The sequence below is a fragment of the Hemitrygon akajei genome, unplaced genomic scaffold, assembly GCF_048418815.1.
Source record: "Hemitrygon akajei unplaced genomic scaffold, sHemAka1.3 Scf000043, whole genome shotgun sequence".
Classification (NCBI taxonomy): domain Eukaryota; kingdom Metazoa; phylum Chordata; class Chondrichthyes; order Myliobatiformes; family Dasyatidae; genus Hemitrygon; species Hemitrygon akajei.
This window is the reverse complement of record NW_027331929.1, coordinates 4928537-4947195: the sequence shown is the minus strand read 5'-3', so window position 1 is coordinate 4947195 and position 18659 is coordinate 4928537. Positions and strand designations below refer to the sequence as shown.

At 55.2% G+C, this 18659-nt stretch overlaps 1 protein-coding gene across 1 annotated transcript in view; it reads right to left on the bottom strand.

Annotated features, from left to right (window-relative positions):
• Nucleotides 1-260: 260 nt before the first annotated feature.
• LOC140720474 (NACHT, LRR and PYD domains-containing protein 3-like) overlaps nucleotides 261-18659 on the bottom strand; it is a 55403-nt gene continuing 37004 nt past the window's right edge. The window contains exon 6 of the mRNA XM_073035324.1: nucleotides 261-358. Coding sequence (XP_072891425.1) covers nucleotides 268-358 — 91 coding nt within the window. The 3' untranslated portion in view covers nucleotides 261-267. The remainder of the gene's footprint in view (nucleotides 359-18659) is intronic.

Here is an 18659-nt window from a genome sequence, read left to right as displayed (position 1 = left end):
CAGATCCGTCTGTCAGAGAGTTTAATCTCAGGTCCAGCCCCATCAGTGATGGGTTTGTACTGAGAGCGGAGACGAGATCCTCGGCCCCAGAATCTGTGAGACCGACATCGATCAGCCTGGAGATGAGAGAGAGTGAGGGTGAAGGACACAGAGAGACAGGAGACGGTACAAATCCCCAGTGTTTATCAGTAACACTATTACTGATCACATTAATGTTCAGTGTCAGACACCCAGTGACTGTAAACACAATCTCCCACAGTCTGGTACTTACCCCAGTTTCTGTATTTTACACTCCGGGTTCCTCAGAGCCGACAACACCAGTTTCACTCCTGAATCTCCCAGGTCATTCTCCCCGAGTCTAAACACAAACAGACAAATTGATGAACAAAGTGATACAAACCGTGGGACTGAGGGTAATTCTCTCACGCGGATATTTCAGGAAACATTAAACCCTTCCGTAAATCACTGATCGGAGTTCCCATCACTGTCAATGTCCCTCACTGCCCAGCTCCAGGGTATTCACCAAATGTCAGTCATTTAGTCTGTTGCTGTGACCCTGTGAACTCCACATATTCTGTCTCGTTTTCCGTTGGCTAGAAAAGTGTTACTGACCACAGAGTGTCAGAAGGGTCAGGGATGAAGGTGATATAGCCCCACAGTGAGGAAGATTTGTGAGTCGGAAAATGTCGATGGGAGATGGAGGAAGAGACCCCACCTGAGGGAACGGAGGGAAAGACGCAAGAGGAAAGGGATGGGGGAAAGAGTTCCCACAGGAGGAAGTGGGATGGGGAAGGAGAGATCCCACAGGAGGAAGAGGGATGGGGAATAGACATCCCACAGGAGGACGGGGGACGGGGAAGAGAGGTCCCACAGGAGAAAGGGGGATGGGGATAAGAGATCCCACAGGAGGAAGAGGATGGGAGAGAGATATCCCACAGGAGGAAGAGGAAAGTGGAAGAGAGATCCCAGAGGAGGAAGTGGATGGGGAAGAGAGATCCCGCAGTAGGAAGCTGAATCAGGAAAATAGATCCCACAGGAGAAAGGAGATTGGGAAAAGAGATCTACAGGAGGAAGGGGATCAAGAGGAGAGATTCCACAGGAAGAAAGGGATGGGGAAGAGATATCCCACAGGAGGGAGGAGATGAGGAAATGAGATCCCGCAGGAAGAAGTGGGATGGGGAAGAGAGATCCCACAGGAGGAAGGTGAATGGGGAAGGGAGATCCCACAGGAAGAAGGGGATGGGAAAGAGGTCCCGTAGGAGGAAGGAGATGGGGAAGAGCGATGCAACAGGAGGACGGGGATGGGGAAGAGAGATCCAGGAGGAAGGGGGATGTGGAAGAGGAGATCCCACAGTAGGAAATGGATGGGGAAAAGAGATCCCACCGGAGTTGGGGGGATGGGGAAGAGAGTTCCCTCAGGTGGAAGGGGTTAGGAAAGAGAGAACCTATTGGAGGAAAGGGAGTGGGAAGGAGAGATCCCACAGGAGGAAGGAGGATGGGGAAGAGATGCCACAGGGTGAAAGAGATTGGGAAGAGAGATCACACAGTCGGAAACGGAATCAGCAAGAGAGATCCCACATGAGAAGGGGAAGGCGATGAGAGATCACACAGGAGGAAGAGGATGGGCAATCGACTTCCCAGAGGAGGAGGGGGACGGGGAAGAGAGATCCCAGAGGAGCAAGATGGGAAGAGAGATCCCTCAAGAAGGGGGATGGGAAAGAGAGATCTCACAGGATGAAGGGGATGGGAAAAAGAGATCACGCAGGGGGAATTGTGATGTGGAAAAGAGATACCACAGTTGTAGGGGGATGGGGAAGAGAGATCCCTCAGGAGGAAGGGGGATGGGGATGAGAGATCCCGCAGTAGGAGCTGAATTAGGAAAATAGATCCCACAGGAGAAAGGAGATTAGGAAAAGAGATCTACAGGAGGAAGGGGATCAGGAGGAGAGATCCCACAGGAGGAGGGGGATGGGGAAGAGAGTTCCCACAGGAGGAAGCGGGGTGGGGAAAAGAGATCCCACAGGAGGAAGGGGGGTGGGGAAAAGAGATCCCACAGGAGGAAGGGGATGGGGAAGAGAGATCTCACAGGAGGAATGTGATGGGAAAAACAGTTCCCAAAGGAGGAAGGGGGATGGGGAAAAGAGATCCCACAGGAGGAGGGGGATGGGGAAGAGAGATCCCACAGGAGGAAGGGGGATGTGGAAGAAAGTTCCCACAGGAGGAAGGGAGATGGGGAAGAGAGATCCTACTGCAGGAGGGGGATGGGAAAGAGAGATCCCACAGGAGGAAGGGGGCTGGGGAAGCAAGATCTCACAGGAGGAAGGGGGATAGGGAAGAGAGATCCGACTGGAGGAAGGGGGCTGGGGAAGAGAGATCCCACTGGAGGAAGGGGGCTGGGGAACAGAGATCCCACAGGAGGATGGGGGATAGGGAAGCGAGATCTCACAGGAGGAAGGGTGATGGGGAAGAGAGATCCCACAGGAGGAAGGGTGATGGGGAAAAGAGATCCCACAGGAGGAAGGGGGATGGGGAAGACAGATCCCACAGGAGGAAGGGGGATGGGAAAAAGAGATCCCACAGGAGGAAGGGGGATGGGGAAAAGTGATCCCAAAGGAAGGAAGGGATGAGGGAAGGGATGAGGGAAGGAGATGCCGCAGGGAGAAGTGGGATGGGGAAAAGAGATCCCTCAGGAGTTGGGGGGATGTGGAAGAGAGTTCCCACAGGTGGAAGGGGGATGTGGAAGAGAGTTCCCGCAGGAGGAAGGGGGATGTGGAAGAGAGTTCCCGCAGGAGGAAGGGGGATGGGGAAGAGTGATCCCACATGTGGAAAGGGGATGGGGAAGAGAGATCCAACGGGACGAAGGAGATCGGGAGAAGAGATCTACAGGGGGAATGGGATGGGGAAGAGAGAACCCACAGGAAGAAAGGGATGGGGAAGAGATATCCCACAGTAGGAAGAGGATGGGAAAGAGATATTCCACAGGAAGAAGAGGGATAGGGAATAGAGATCCCACTGGAGGAAGCGGGCTGGGCAACAGAGATCCCACAGGAGGAAGAGGATGGGAAAGAGAGATCCCAGAGGAGGAAGTGGATGGGAAACAGAGATCCCACAGGAGGAAGAGGATGGGAAAGAGAGATCCCAGAGGAGGAAGTGGATGGGAAAGAGAGATCCCGCAGTAGGAAGGGGGATGTGGAAGAGAGATCCCACAGGAGGAAGGGGGATGGGGAAAACTGTCCCAAAGGAAGGAAGGGATGAGGAAAGGAGATGCCGCAGGAAGTAGTGTGATGGGGAAAAGAGATCCCACAGGAGTTGGGGGGATGGGGAAGAGAGATCCCACAGGAGGAGGAGGGTGGGAATGAAATATCCCACAGGAGGAAGAGGAAAGTGGAAGAGAGATTCCAGAGGAGGAAGTGAATGGGGAAGCGAGATCCCACAGGATGAAGGGGGATGTGGAAAACAGATCCCACAGGACGAATGTGATGGGGAAAAGAGTTCCCACAGGAGGAAGGGGGGTGGGGAAAAGTGATCCCAAAGGAAGGAAGGGATGAGGGAAGGAGATGCTGCAGGAAGAAGTGGGATGGGGAAAAGAGATCCCACAGGAGTTGGGGGGATGGGGAGTTCCCACAGGTGGAAAGGGTTAGGAAAGAGAGATCCTATGGGACGAAAGGGAATGGGAAGGAGAGATCCCACAGGAGGAAGGCGGATGTGGAAGCGAGATCCCACAGGAGGAAGGGGAATGGGGAAGAGGTCCCATAGGAAGAAGGAGATGGGGAAGAGAGATCCAACAGGAGGACGGGGATGGGGAAGAGTGATCCCACAGGAGGAAGGAGGATGGGGAAGAGAGATCCCGCAGTCGGAAATGGAATCAGCAAGAGAGATCCCACAGGAGAAGGGAAAGGTGATGAGAGATCCCACAGTAGGAAGCAGAATCAGGAAGAGAGTTCCCACAGGAGTAAGGAGGATGGGGAAGAGAGATCCCACAGGCGGAAGAGGGATAGAGAAGAGAGATCCCACAGGAGGAAGGGGGATAGGGAAGAGAGATCCTACGGGAGGAAGGGGGATAGGGAAGAGAGATCCTACAGGAGGAAGGGGGATAGGGAAGAGAGATCCTACGGGAGGAAGGGGGATGGGGAAGAGAGATCCCACAGGAGGAAGGGGGATAGGGAAGAGAGATCCCACAGGAGGAAGGGGGATAGGGAAGAGAGATCCTACGGGAGGAAGAGGACTGGGAACTAGAGTTCCTATAGGAGCAATGCAGATGGGGAAGGGAGATCCCAAAGGAAGAAGGGGGATGGGGTAGAGAGATCCCACAGGAGGAAGGGGTGGGGAAGAGAGATCCAACAGGAGGAAGGTGGATGGGCAAGAGAGATCCCACAGGAGGAAGAGGGATGGGGAAGCGAGATCCCACAGGAGGAAGTGGGGTGGGGAAAAGAGATCCCACAGGAGGAAGTGGGGTGGGGAAAAGAGATCCCACAGGAGGAAGGGGATGGGGAAGAGAGATCTCACAGGAGGAATGTGATGGGAAAAACAGTTCCCAAAGGAGGAAGGGGGATGGGGAAAAGAGATCCCACAGGAGGAGGGGGATGGGGAAGAGAGATCACACAGAAGGAAGGGGAATGGGGAAGAAACATCCCACAGGAGGAAGGGGGATAGGGAAGAGAGATCCTACGGGAGGAAGGGGACTGGGAACTAGAGTTCCTATAGGAGCAATGCAGATGGGGAAGGGAGATCCCAAAGGAAGAAGGGGGCTGGGGTAGAGAGATCCCACAGGAGGAAGTGGTTGGGAGGAGAGATCCCACAGCAGAAAGGGGGATGGGGTAGAGAGATCCCACAGGAGGAAGGGGGATGTGGAAGAGGAGATCCCACAGTAGGAAATGGATGGGGAAAAGAGATCCCACCGGAGTTGGGGGGATGGGGAAGAGAGTTCCCTCAGGTGGAAGGGGTTAGGAAAGAAAGAACCTATTGGAGGAAAGGGAGTGGGAAGGAGAGATCCCACAGGAGGAAGGAGGATGGGGAAGAGATGCCACAGGGTGAAAGAGATTGGGAAGAGAGATCACACAGTCGGAAACGGAATCAGCAAGAGAGATCCCACATGAGAAGGGGAAGGCGATGAGAGATCCCACAGGAGGAAGGAGGATGGGGAAGAGATGCCACAGGGTGAAAGAGATTGGGAAGAGAGATCACACAGTCGGAAACGGAATCAGCAAGAGAGATCCCACATGAGAAGGGGAAGGCGATGAGAGATCCCACAGGAGGAAGAGGATGGGCAATCGACTTCCCAGAGGAGGAGGGGGACGGGGAAGAGAGATCCCAGAGGAGCAAGATGGGAAGAGAGATCCCTCAGGAGGAAGGGGGATGGGAAAGAGAGATCTCACAGGATGAAGGGGATGGGAAAAAGAGATCACGCAGGGGGAATTGTGATGTGGAAAAGAGATACCACAGTTGTAGGGGGATGGGGAAGAGAGATCCCTCAGGAGGAAGGGGGATGGGGAAGAGAGATCCCGCAGTAGGAGATGAATTAGGAAAATAGATCCCACAGGAGAAAGGAGATTAGGAAAAGAGATCTACAGGAGGAAGGGGATCAGGAGGAGAGATCCCACAGGTGGAAGGGGATGGGGAAGAGAGATCCCACAGGAGGAAGGGGGGTGGGGAAAAGAGATCCCACAGGAGGAGGGGGATGGGGAAGAGAGTTCCCACAGGAGGAAGTGGGGTGGGGAAAAGAGATCCCACAGGAGGAAGGGGGGTGGGGAAAAGAGATCCCACAGGAGGAAGGGGATGGGGAAGAGAGATCTCACAGGAGGAATGTGATGGGAAAAACAGTTCCCAAAGGAGGAAGGGGGATGGGGAAAAGAGATCCCACAGGAGGAGGGGGATGGGGAAGAGAGATCACACAGAAGGAAGGGGAATGGGGAAGAAACATCCTACAGGAGGAAGGGGGATGGGGAAGAAGTCCCATAGTTGGAAGGCGATGGGGAAGAGAGATCCCACAGAAGGAAGGGGGATGCGGAAGTGAGATCCCGCAGGCGGAAGGGGGCTGGGGAAGAGAGATCCCACAGGAGGAAGGGGGATGTGGAAGAAAGTTCCCACAGGAGGAAGGGAGATGGGGAAGAGAGATCCCACTGGAGGAAGGGGGCTGGGGAAGCAAGATCTCACAGGAGGAAGGGGGATAGGGAAGAGAGATCCCACTGGAGGAAGGGGGCTGGGGAAGAGAGATCCCACTGGAGGAAGGGGGCTGGGGAACAGAGATCCCACAGGAGGATGGGGGATAGGGAAGCGAGATCTCACAGGAGGAAGGGTGATGGGGAAGAGAGATCCCACAGGAGGAAGGGTGATGGGGAAAAGAGATCCCACAGGAGGAAGGGGGATGGGGAAGACAGATCCCACAGGAGGAAGGGGGATGGGAAAAAGAGATCCCACAGGAGGAAGGGGGATGGGGAAAAGTGATCCCAAAGGAAGGAAGGGATGAGGGAAGGAGATGCCGCAGGGAGAAGTGGGATGGGGAAAAGAGATCCCTCAGGAGTTGGGGGGATGTGGAAGAGAGTTCCCACAGGTGGAAGGGGGATGTGGAAGAGAGTTCCCGCAGGAGGAAGGGGGATGTGGAAGAGAGTTCCCGCAGGAGGAAGGGGGATGGGGAAGAGTGATCCCACATGTGGAAAGGGGATGGGGAAGAGAGATCCAACGGGACGAAGGAGATCGGGAGAAGAGATCTACAGGGGGAATGGGATGGGGAAGAGAGAACCCACAGGAAGAAAGGGATGGGGAAGAGATATCCCACAGTAGGAAGAGGATGGGAAAGAGATATTCCACAGGAAGAAGAGGGATAGGGAATAGAGATCCCACTGGAGGAAGCGGGCTGGGCAACAGAGATCCCACAGGAGGAAGAGGATGGGAAAGAGAGATCCCAGAGGAGGAAGTGGATGGGAAAGAGAGATCCCGCAGTAGGAAGGGGGATGTGGAAGAGAGATCCCACAGGAGGAAGGGGGATGGGGAAAAGTGATCCCAAAGGAAGGAAGGGATGAGGGAAGGAGATGCTGCAGGAAGAAGTGGGATGGGGAAAAGAGATCCCACAGGAGTTGGGGGGATGGGGAGTTCCCACAGGTGGAAGGGGTTAGGAAAGAGAGATCCTATGGGACGAAAGGGAATGGGAAGGAGAGATCCCACAGGAGGAAGGCGGATGTGGAAGCGAGATCCCACAGGAGGAAGGGGAATGGGGAAGAGGTCCCATAGGAAGAAGGAGATGGGGAAGAGAGATCCAACAGGAGGACGGGGATGGGGAAGAGTGATCCCACAGGAGGAAGGAGGATGGGGAAGAGAGATCCCGCAGTCGGAAATGGAATCAGCAAGAGAGATCCCACAGGAGAAGGGAAAGGTGATGAGAGATCCCACAGTAGGAAGCAGAATCAGGAAGAGAGTTCCCACAGGAGTAAGGAGGATGGGGAAGAGAGATCCCACAGGCGGAAGAGGGATAGAGAAGAGAGATCCCACAGGAGGAAGGGGGATAGGGAAGAGAGATCCTACGGGAGGAAGGGGGATAGGGAAGAGAGATCCTACAGGAGGAAGGGGGATAGGGAAGAGAGATCCTACGGGAGGAAGGGGGATGGGGAAGAGAGATCCCACAGGAGGAAGGGGGATAGGGAAGAGAGATCCCACAGGCGGAAGGGAGATGGGGAAGAGAGATCCCACTGCAGGTACGGGGATGGGAAAGAGAGATCCCACAGGACGAAGGGGGATGGGAAAGAGAGACACCACAGGAGGAAGGGGGATGTGGAAGAGGAGATCCCACAGTAGGAAATGGATGGGGAAAAGAGATCCCACCGGAGTTGGGGGGATGGGGAAGAGAGTTCCCTCAGGTGGAAGGGGTTAGGAAAGAAAGAACCTATTGGAGGAAAGGGAGTGGGAAGGAGAGATCCCACAGGAGGAAGGAGGATGGGGAAGAGATGCCACAGGGTGAAAGAGATTGGGAAGAGAGATCACACAGTCGGAAACGGAATCAGCAAGAGAGATCCCACATGAGAAGGGGAAGGCGATGAGAGATCCCACAGGAGGAAGAGGATGGGCAATCGACTTCCCAGAGGAGGAGGGGGACGGGGAAGAGAGATCCCAGAGGAGCAAGATGGGAAGAGAGATCCCTCAGGAGGAAGGGGGATGGGAAAGAGAGATCTCACAGGATGAAGGGGATGGGAAAAAGAGATCACGCAGGGGGAATTGTGATGTGGAAAAGAGATACCACAGTTGTAGGGGGATGGGGAAGAGAGATCCCTCAGGAGGAAGGGGGATGGGGAAGAGAGATCCCGCAGTAGGAGATGAATTAGGAAAATAGATCCCACAGGAGAAAGGAGATTAGGAAAAGAGATCTACAGGAGGAAGGGGATCAGGAGGAGAGATCCCACAGGTGGAAGGGGATGGGGAAGAGAGATCCCACAGGAGGAAGGGGGGTGGGGAAAAGAGATCCCACAGGAGGAGGGGGATGGGGAAGAGAGTTCCCACAGGAGGAAGTGGGGTGGGGAAAAGAGATCCCACAGGAGGAAGGGGGGTGGGGAAAAGAGATCCCACAGGAGGAAGGGGATGGGGAAGAGAGATCTCACAGGAGGAATGTGATGGGAAAAACAGTTCCCAAAGGAGGAAGGGGGATGGGGAAAAGAGATCCCACAGGAGGAGGGGGATGGGGAAGAGAGATCACACAGAAGGAAGGGGAATGGGGAAGAAACATCCTACAGGAGGAAGGGGGATGGGGAAGAAGTCCCATAGTTGGAAGGCGATGGGGAAGAGAGATCCCACAGAAGGAAGGGGGATGCGGAAGTGAGATCCCGCAGGCGGAAGGGGGCTGGGGAAGAGAGATCCCACAGGAGGAAGGGGGATGTGGAAGAAAGTTCCCACAGGAGGAAGGGAGATGGGGAAGAGAGATCCCACTGGAGGAAGGGGGCTGGGGAAGCAAGATCTCACAGGAGGAAGGGGGATAGGGAAGAGAGATCCCACTGGAGGAAGGGGGCTGGGGAAGAGAGATCCCACTGGAGGAAGGGGGCTGGGGAACAGAGATCCCACAGGAGGATGGGGGATAGGGAAGCGAGATCTTACAGGAGGAAGGGTGATGGGGAAGAGAGATCCCACAGGAGGAAGGGTGATGGGGAAAAGAGATCCCACAGGAGGAAGGGGGATGGGGAAGACAGATCCCACAGGAGGAAGGGGGATGGGAAAAAGAGATCCCACAGGAGGAAGGGGGATGGGGAAAAGTGATCCCAAAGGAAGGAAGGGATGAGGGAAGGAGATGCCGCAGGGAGAAGTGGGATGGGGAAAAGAGATCCCTCAGGAGTTGGGGGGATGTGGAAGAGAGTTCCCACAGGTGGAAGGGGGATGTGGAAGAGAGTTCCCGCAGGAGGAAGGGGGATGTGGAACAGAGTTCCCGCAGGAGGAAGGGGGATGGGGAAGAGTGATCCCACATGTGGAAAGGGGATGGGGAAGAGAGATCCAACGGGACGAAGGAGATCGGGAGAAGAGATCTACAGGGGGAATGGGATGGGGAAGATTGAACCCACAGGAAGAAAGGGATGGGGAAGAGATATCCCACAGTAGGAAGAGGATGGGAAAGAGATATTCCACAGGAAGAAGAGGGATAGGGAATAGAGATCCCACTGGAGGAAGCGGGCTGGGCAACAGAGATCCCACAGGAGGAAGAGGATGGGAAAGAGAGATCCCAGAGGAGGAAGTGGATGGGAAAGAGAGATCCCGCAGTAGGAAGGGGGATGTGGAAGAGAGATCCCACAGGAGGAAGGGGGATGGGGAAAAGTGTCCCAAAGGAAGGAAGGGATGAGGAAAGGAGATGCCGCAGGAAGTAGTGTGATGGGGAAAAGAGATCCCACAGGAGTTGGGGGGATGGGGAAGAGAGATCCCACAGGAGGAGGAGGGTGGGAATGAAATATCCCACAGGAGGAAGAGGAAAGTGGAAGAGAGATTCCAGAGGAGGAAGTGAATGGGGAAGCGAGATCCCACAGGATGAAGGGGGATGTGGAAAACAGATCCCACAGGACGAATGTGATGGGGAAAAGAGTTCCCACAGGAGGAAGGGGGGTGGGGAAAAGTGATCCCAAAGGAAGGAAGGGATGAGGGAAGGAGATGCTGCAGGAAGAAGTGGGATGGGGAAAAGAGATCCCACAGGAGTTGGGGGGATGGGGAGTTCCCACAGGTGGAAGGGGTTAGGAAAGAGAGATCCTATGGGACGAAAGGGAATGGGAAGGAGAGATCCCACAGGAGGAAGGCGGATGTGGAAGCGAGATCCCACAGGAGGAAGGGGAATGGGGAAGAGGTCCCATAGGAAGAAGGAGATGGGGAAGAGAGATCCAACAGGAGGACGGGGATGGGGAAGAGTGATCCCACAGGAGGAAGGAGGATGGGGAAGAGAGATCCCGCAGTCGGAAATGGAATCAGCAAGAGAGATCCCACAGGAGAAGGGAAAGGTGATGAGAGATCCCACAGTAGGAAGCAGAATCAGGAAGAGAGTTCCCACAGGAGTAAGGAGGATGGGGAAGAGAGATCCCACAGGCGGAAGAGGGATAGAGAAGAGAGATCCCACAGGAGGAAGGGGGATAGGGAAGAGAGATCCTACGGGAGGAAGGGGGATAGAGAAGAGAGATCCTACAGGAGGAAGGGGGATAGGGAAGAGAGATCCTACGGGAGGAAGGGGGATGGGGAAGAGAGATCCCACAGGAGGAAGGGGGATAGGGAAGAGAGATCCCACAGGAGGAAGGGGGATAGGGAAGAGAGATCCTACGGGAGGAAGGGGACTGGGAACTAGAGTTCCTATAGGAGCAATGCAGATGGGGAAGGGAGATCCCAAAGGAAGAAGGGGGCTGGGGTAGAGAGATCCCACAGGAGGAAGTGGTTGGGAGGAGAGATCCCACAGCAGAAAGGGGGATGGGGTAGAGAGATCCCACAGCAGAAAGGGGGATGGGGTAGAGAGACACCACAGGAGGAAGGGGGATGTGGAAGAGGCGATCCCACAGTAGGAAATGGATGGGGAAAAGAGATCCCACCGGAGTTGGGGGGATGGGGAAGAGAGTTCCCTCAGGTTGAAGGGGTTAGGAAAGAAAGAACCTATTGGAGGAAAGGGAGTGGGAAGGAGAGATACCACAGGAGGAAGGAGGATGGGGAAGAGATGCCACAGGGTGAAAGAGATTGGGAAGAGAGATCACACAGTCGGAAACGGAATCAGCAAGAGAGATCCCACATGAGAAGGGGAAGGCGATGAGAGATCCCACAGGAGGAAGAGGATGGGCAATCGACTTCCCAGAGGAGGAGGGGGACGGGGAAGAGAGATCCCAGAGGAGCAAGATGGGAAGAGAGATCCCTCAGGAGGAAGGGGGATGGGAAAGAGAGATCTCACAGGATGAAGGGGATGGGAAAAAGAGATCACGCAGGGGGAATTGTGATGTGGAAAAGAGATACCACAGTTGTAGGGGGATGGGGAAGAGAGATCCCTCAGGAGGAAGGGGGATGGGGAAGAGAGATCCCGCAGTAGGAGATGAATTAGGAAAATAGATCCCACAGGAGAAAGGAGATTAGGAAAAGAGATCCCACAGGAGGAGGGGGATGGGGAAGAGAGTTCCCACAGGAGGAAATGGGGTGGGGAAAAGAGATCCCACAGGAGGAAGGGGGGTGGGGAAAAGAGATCCCACAGGAGGAAGGGGATGGGGAAGAGAGATCTCACAGGAGGAATGTGATGGGAAAAACAGTTCCCAAAGGAGGAAGGGGGATGGGGAAAAGAGATCCCACAGGAGGAGGGGGATGGGGAAGAGAGATCACACAGAAGGAAGGGGAATGGGGAAGAAACATCCTACAGGAGGAAGGGGGATGGGGAAGAAGTCCCATAGTTGGAAGGCGATGGGGAAGAGAGATCCCACAGAAGGAAGGGGGATGCGGAAGTGAGATCCCGCAGGCGGAAGGGGGCTGGGGAAGAGAGATCCCACAGGAGGAAGGGGGATGTGGAAGAAAGTTCCCACAGGAGGAAGGGAGATGGGGAAGAGAGATCCTACTGCAGGAGGGGGATGGGAAAGAGAGATCCCACAGGAGGAAGGGGGCTGGGGAAGCAAGATCTCACAGGAGGAAGGGGGATAGGGAAGAGAGATCCCACTGGAGGAAGGGGGCTGGGGAAGAGAGATCCCACTGAAGGAAGGGGGCTGGGGAACAGAGATCCCACAGGAGGATGGGGGATAGGGAAGCGAGATCTCACAGGAGGAAGGGTGATGGGGAAGAGAGATCCCACAGGAGGAAGGGTGATGGGGAAAAGAGATCCCACAGGAGGAAGGGGGATGGGGAAGACAGATCCCACAGGAGGAAGGGGGATGGGAAAAAGAGATCCCACAGGAGGAAGGGGGATGGGGAAAAGTGATCCCAAAGGAAGGAAGGGATGAGGGAAGGAGATGCCGCAGGGAGAAGTGGGATGGGGAAAAGAGATCCCTCAGGGGTTGGGGGGATGTGGAAGAGAGTTCCCACAGGTGGAAGGGGGATGTGGAAGAGAGTTCCCGCAGGAGGAAGGGGGATGTGGAAGAGAGTTCCCGCAGGAGGAAGGGGGATGGGGAAGAGTGATCCCACATGTGGAAAGGGGATGGGGAAGAGAGATCCAACGGGACGAAGGAGATCGGGAGAAGAGATCTACAGGGGGAATGGGATGGGGAAGAGAGAACCCACAGGAAGAAAGGGATGGGGAAGAGATATCCCACAGTAGGAAGAGGATGGGAAAGAGATATTCCACAGGAAGAAGAGGGATAGGGAATAGAGATCCCACTGGAGGAAGCGGGCTGGGCAACAGAGATCCCACAGGAGGAAGAGGATGGGAAAGAGAGATCCCAGAGGAGGAAGTGGATGGGAAAGAGAGATCCCGCAGTAGGAAGGGGGATGTGGAAGAGAGATCCCACAGGAGGAAGGGGGATGGGGAAAAGTGTCCCAAAGGAAGGAAGGGTGAGGAAAGGAGATGCCGCAGGAAGTAGTGTGATGGGGAAAAGAGATCCCACAGGAGTTGGGGGGATGGGGAAGAGAGATCCCACAGGAGGAGGAGGGTGGGAATGAAATATCCCACAGGAGGAAGAGGAAAGTGGAAGAGAGATTCCAGAGGAGGAAGTGAATGGGGAAGCGAGATCCCACAGGATGAAGGGGGATGTGGAAAACAGATCCCACAGGACGAATGTGATGGGGAAAAGAGTTCCCACAGGAGGAAGGGGGGTGGGGAAAAGTGATCCCAAAGGAAGGAAGGGATGAGGGAAGGAGATGCTGCAGGAAGAAGTGGGATGGGGAAAAGAGATCCCACAGGAGTTGGGGGGATGGGGAGTTCCCACAGGTGGAAAGGGTTAGGAAAGAGAGATCCTATGGGACGAAAGGGAATGGGAAGGAGAGATCCCACAGGAGGAAGGCGGATGTGGAAGCGAGATCCCACAGGAGGAAGGGGAATGGGGAAGAGGTCCCATAGGAAGAAGGAGATGGGGAAGAGAGATCCAACAGGAGGACGGGGATGGGGAAGAGTGATCCCACAGGAGGAAGGAGGATGGGGAAGAGAGATCCCGCAGTCGGAAATGGAATCAGCAAGAGAGATCCCACAGGAGAAGGGAAAGGTGATGAGAGATCCCACAGTAGGAAGCAGAATCAGGAAGAGAGTTCCCACAGGAGTAAGGAGGATGGGGAAGAGAGATCCCACAGGCGGAAGAGGGATAGAGAAGAGAGATCCCACAGGAGGAAGGGGGATAGGGAAGAGAGATCCTACGGGAGGAAGGGGGATAGGGAAGAGAGATCCTACAGGAGGAAGGGGGATAGGGAAGAGAGATCCTACGGGAGGAAGGGGGATGGGGAAGAGAGATCCCACAGGAGGAAGGGGGATAGGGAAGAGAGATCCCACAGGAGGAAGGGGGATAGGGAAGAGAGATCCTACGGGAGGAAGGGGACTGGGAACTAGAGTTCCTATAGGAGCAATGCAGATGGGGAAGGGAGATCCCAAAGGAAGAAGGGGGCTGGGGTACAGAGATCCCACAGGAGGAAGTGGTTGGGAGGAGAGATCCCACAGCAGAAAGGGGGATGGGGTAGAGAGATCCCACAGCAGAAAGGGGGATGGGGTAGAGAGACACCACAGGAGGAAGGGGGATGTGGAAGAGGAGATCCCACAGTAGGAAATGGATGGGGAAAAGAGATCCCACCGGAGTTGGGGGGATGGGGAAGAGAGTTCCCTCAGGTGGAAGGGGTTAGGAAAGAAAGAACCTATTGGAGGAAAGGGAGTGGGAAGGAGAGATCCCACAGGAGGAAGGAGGATGGGGAAGAGATGCCACAGGGTGAAAGAGATTGGGAAGAGAGATCACACAGTCGGAAACGGAATCAGCAAGAGAGATCCCACATGAGAAGGGGAAGGCGATGAGAGATCCCACAGGAGGAAGAGGATGGGCAATCGACTTCCCAGAGGAGGAGGGGGACGGGGAAGAGAGATCCCAGAGGAGCAAGATGGGAAGAGAGATCCCTCAGGAGGAAGGGGGATGGGAAAGAGAGATCTCACAGGATGAAGGGGATGGGAAAAAGAGATCACGCAGGGGGAATTGTGATGTGGAAAAGAGATACCACAGTTGTAGGGGGATGGGGAAGAGAGATCCCTCAGGAGGAAGGGGGATGGGGAAGAGAGATCCCGCAGTAGGAGATGAATTAGGAAAATAGATCCCACAGGAGAAAGGAGATTAGGAAAAGAGATCTACAGGAGGAAGGGGATCAGGAGGAGAGATCCCACAGGTGGAAGGGGATGGGGAAGAGAGATCCCACAGGAGGAAGGGGGGTGGGGAAAAGAGATCCCACAGGAGGAGGGGGATGGGGAAGAGAGTTCCCACAGGAGGAAGTGGGGTGGGGAAAAGAGATCCCACAGGAGGAAGGGGGGTGGGGAAAAGAGATCCCACAGGAGGAAGGGGATGGGGAAGAGAGATCACACAGAAGGAAGGGGAATGGGGAAGAAACATCCTACAGGAGGAAGGGGGATGGGGAAGAAGTCCCATAGTTGGAAGGCGATGGGGAAGAGAGATCCCACAGAAGGAAGGGGGATGCGGAAGTGAGATCCCGCAGGCGGAAGGGGGCTGGGGAAGAGAGATCCCACAGGAGGAAGGGGGATGTGGAAGAAAGTTCCCACAGGAGGAAGGGAGATGGGGAAGAGAGATCCTACTGCAGGAGGGGGATGGGAAAGAGAGATCCCACAGGAGGAAGGGGGCTGGGGAAGCAAGATCTCACAGGAGGAAGGGGGATAGGGAAGAGAGATCCCACTGGAGGAAGGGGGCTGGGGAAGAGAGATCCCACTGGAGGAAGGGAGCTGGGGAACAGAGATCCCACAGGAGGATGGGGGATAGGGAAGCGAGATCTCACAGGAGGAAGGGTGATGGGGAAGAGAGATCCCACAGGAGGAAGGGTGATGGGGAAAAGAGATCCCACAGGAGGAAGGGGGATGGGGAAGACAGATCCCACAGGAGGAAGGGGGATGGGAAAAAGAGATCCCACAGGAGGAAGGGGGATGGGGAAAAGTGATCCCAAAGGAAGGAAGGGATGAGGGAAAGAGATGCCGCAGGGAGAAGTGGGATGGGGAAAAGAGATCCCTCAGGAGTTGGGGGGATGTGGAAGAGAGTTCCCACAGGTGGAAGGGGGATGTGGAAGAGAGTTCCCGCAGGAGGAAGGGGGATGTGGAAGAGAGTTCCCGCAGGAGGAAGGGGGATGGGGAAGAGTGATCCCACATGTGGAAAGGGGATGGGGAAGAGAGATCCAACGGGACGAAGGAGATCGGGAGAAGAGATCTACAGGGGGAATGGGATGGGGAAGAGAGAACCCACAGGAAGAAAGGGATGGGGAAGAGATATCCCACAGTAGGAAGAGGATGGGAAAGAGATATTCCACAGGAAGAAGAGGGATAGGGAATAGAGATCCCACTGGAGGAAGCGGGCTGGGCAACAGAGATCCCACAGGAGGAAGAGGATGGGAAAGAGAGATCCCAGAGGAGGAAGTGGATGGGAAAGAGAGATCCCGCAGTAGGAAGGGGGATGTGGAAGAGAGATCCCACAGGAAGTAGTGTGATGGGGAAAAGAGATCCCACAGGAGTTGGGGGGATGGGGAAGAGAGATCCCACAGGAGGAGGAGGGTGGGAATGAAATATCCCACAGGAGAAAGAGGAAAGTGGAAGAGAGATTCCAGAGGAGGAAGTGAATGGGGAAGCGAGATCCCACAGGATGAAGGGGGATGTGGAAAACAGATCCCACAGGACGAATGTGATGGGGAAAAGAGTTCCCACAGGAGGAAGGGGGGTGGGGAAAAGTGATCCCAAAGGAAGGAAGGGATGAGGGAAGGAGATGCTGCAGGAAGAAGTGGGATGGGGAAAAGAGATCCCACAGGAGTTGGGGGGATGGGGAGTTCCCACAGGTGGAAGGGGTTAGGAAAGAGAGATCCTATGGGACGAAAGGGAATGGGAAGGAGAGATCCCACAGGAGGAAGGCGGATGTGGAAGCGAGATCCCACAGGAGGAAGGGGAATGGGGAAGAGGTCCCATAGGAAGAAGGAGATGGGGAAGAGAGATCCAACAGGAGGACGGGGATGGGGAAGAGTGATCCCACAGGAGGAAGAGGGATGCGGCAGAGAGATCCCTCAGGAGAAAGGGTGATAGGGAAGAAATTTCCGGCAGGAGGAAGTGGATGGGGATGAGAGATCCCACAGTAGGAAGCAGAATCAGGAAGAGAGATCAAACAGGAGGAAGGGGGATGTGGAAGAAAGTTCCCACAGGAGGAAATAGATGGGCAAAAAGAGATCCCACTGCAGGTAGGGGGATGGGAAAGAGAGATCCCACAGGAGGAAGGGGGCTGGGGAAAGAGAGATCCCACAGGAGGAAGGTGATCCGGACGAGAATTCCCACAGAAGGAAGGGAGATGGGGAAGACAGTTCCCACAAGAGGAAGGAGAATGGGAAAGAGAGATCCCACTGGAGGAAGGGGGCTGGGGAATAGAGATCCCACAGGAGGAAGGGGGATGTGGAAGAAAGTTCCCACAGGAGGAAATAGATGGGCAAAAAGAGATCCCACAGGCGGGAGGGGGATGGGGAAAAGAGATCCCAAAGGAGGAAGGGGGATGGTTGAAGAGAGGTCCCACAGGAGGAAGGGGGATGTGGAAGAGAGATCCCACAGGAGGAAGGGGGCTGGGGAAGAGATATCCCACAGGAGGAAGGGAGATGGGGAAGAGAGATCCCACTGCAGGTAGGGGGATGGGAAAGAGAGATCCCACAGGAGGAAGGGGGCTGGGGAAAGAGAGATCCCACAGGAGGAAGGTGATCCGGACGAGAATTCCCACAGAAGGAAGGGAGATGGGGAAGACAGTTCCCACAAGAGGAAGGAGAATGGGAAAGAGAGATCCCACTGGAGGAAGGGGGCTGGGGAATAGAGATCCCACAGGAGGAAGGGGGATAGGGAAGCGAGATCTCACAGGAGGAAGGGTGATGGGGAAGAGAGTACCCACAGGAGGAAGGGTGATGGGGAAAAAAGATCCCACAGGAGGAAGGGGGATGGGGAAGACAGATCTCACAGGAGGAAGGGGGATGGGGAAAGAGAGATCCCACAGTAGGAAGGGGGCTGGGGAAGATGGATACCACAGGTGGAAGGTGATCCGGAAGAGAATTCGCACAGAAGGAAGGGAGATGGGGAAGACAGTTCCCACAAGAGGAAGGAGAATGGGAAAGAGAGATCCCACTGGAGGAAGGGGGCTGGGGAAGCGAGATCTCACAGGAGGAAGGGTGATGGGAAAGAGAGATCCCACAGGAGGAAGGGTGATGGGGAAGACAGATCCCACAGGAGGAAGGGGGATGGGGAAAAGTGATCACAAAAGGAAGGAAGGGATGAGGGAAGGAGATGCCGCAGGGAGAAGTGGGATGGGGAAAAGAGATCCCTCAGGAGTTGGGGGGATGGGGAAGAGAGTTCCCACAGGTGGAAGGGTGATGTGGAAGAGAGTTCCCACAGGAGGAAGGGGGATGTGGAAGAGAGTTCCCACAGGAGGTAGGGGGACGGGGAAGAGATCCCACAGGAGGAAGGGAGATTGGGAAGAGAGATCCCACTGCAGGTACGGGGATGGGAAAGAGAGATCCCACAGGACGAAGGGGGATGGGAAAGAGAGATCCCACAAGAGGAACAAGAATGGGAAAGCGAGATCCCACCGGAGGAAGATGGATGGGGAAGAGAGATCCCACAGACGGAAGAGGGATAGGGAAGAGAGATCCAACAGGAGGATGGGGGATGGGGAAGAGAGATCCCACAGGAGGAAGAGGATGCGTAAGAGATATCCCACAGGAGGAAGAGGGATGGGGAATAGACATCCCACAGGAGGAAGGGGGCTGGGGAAGAGAGATCCCACAGGAGGAAGGGTGATGGGGAAAAGAGATCCCAAAGGAGGAAGGGGGATGGTTGAAGAGAGATCCCACAGGAGGAAGGGGGATGTGGAAGAAAGTTCCTACAGGAGGAAATAGATGGGAAAAAAGAGATCCCACAGGCGGAAGGGGGATGGGGAAAAGGGATCCCACAGGAGGAAGGGGGCTGGGGAAAGAGAGATCCCACAGGAGGATGGGAGATGGGGAAGATAGATCCCATAGGAAGGAGGGGATGTGGAACTGAGATCCCGCAGGAGTAAGGAGGA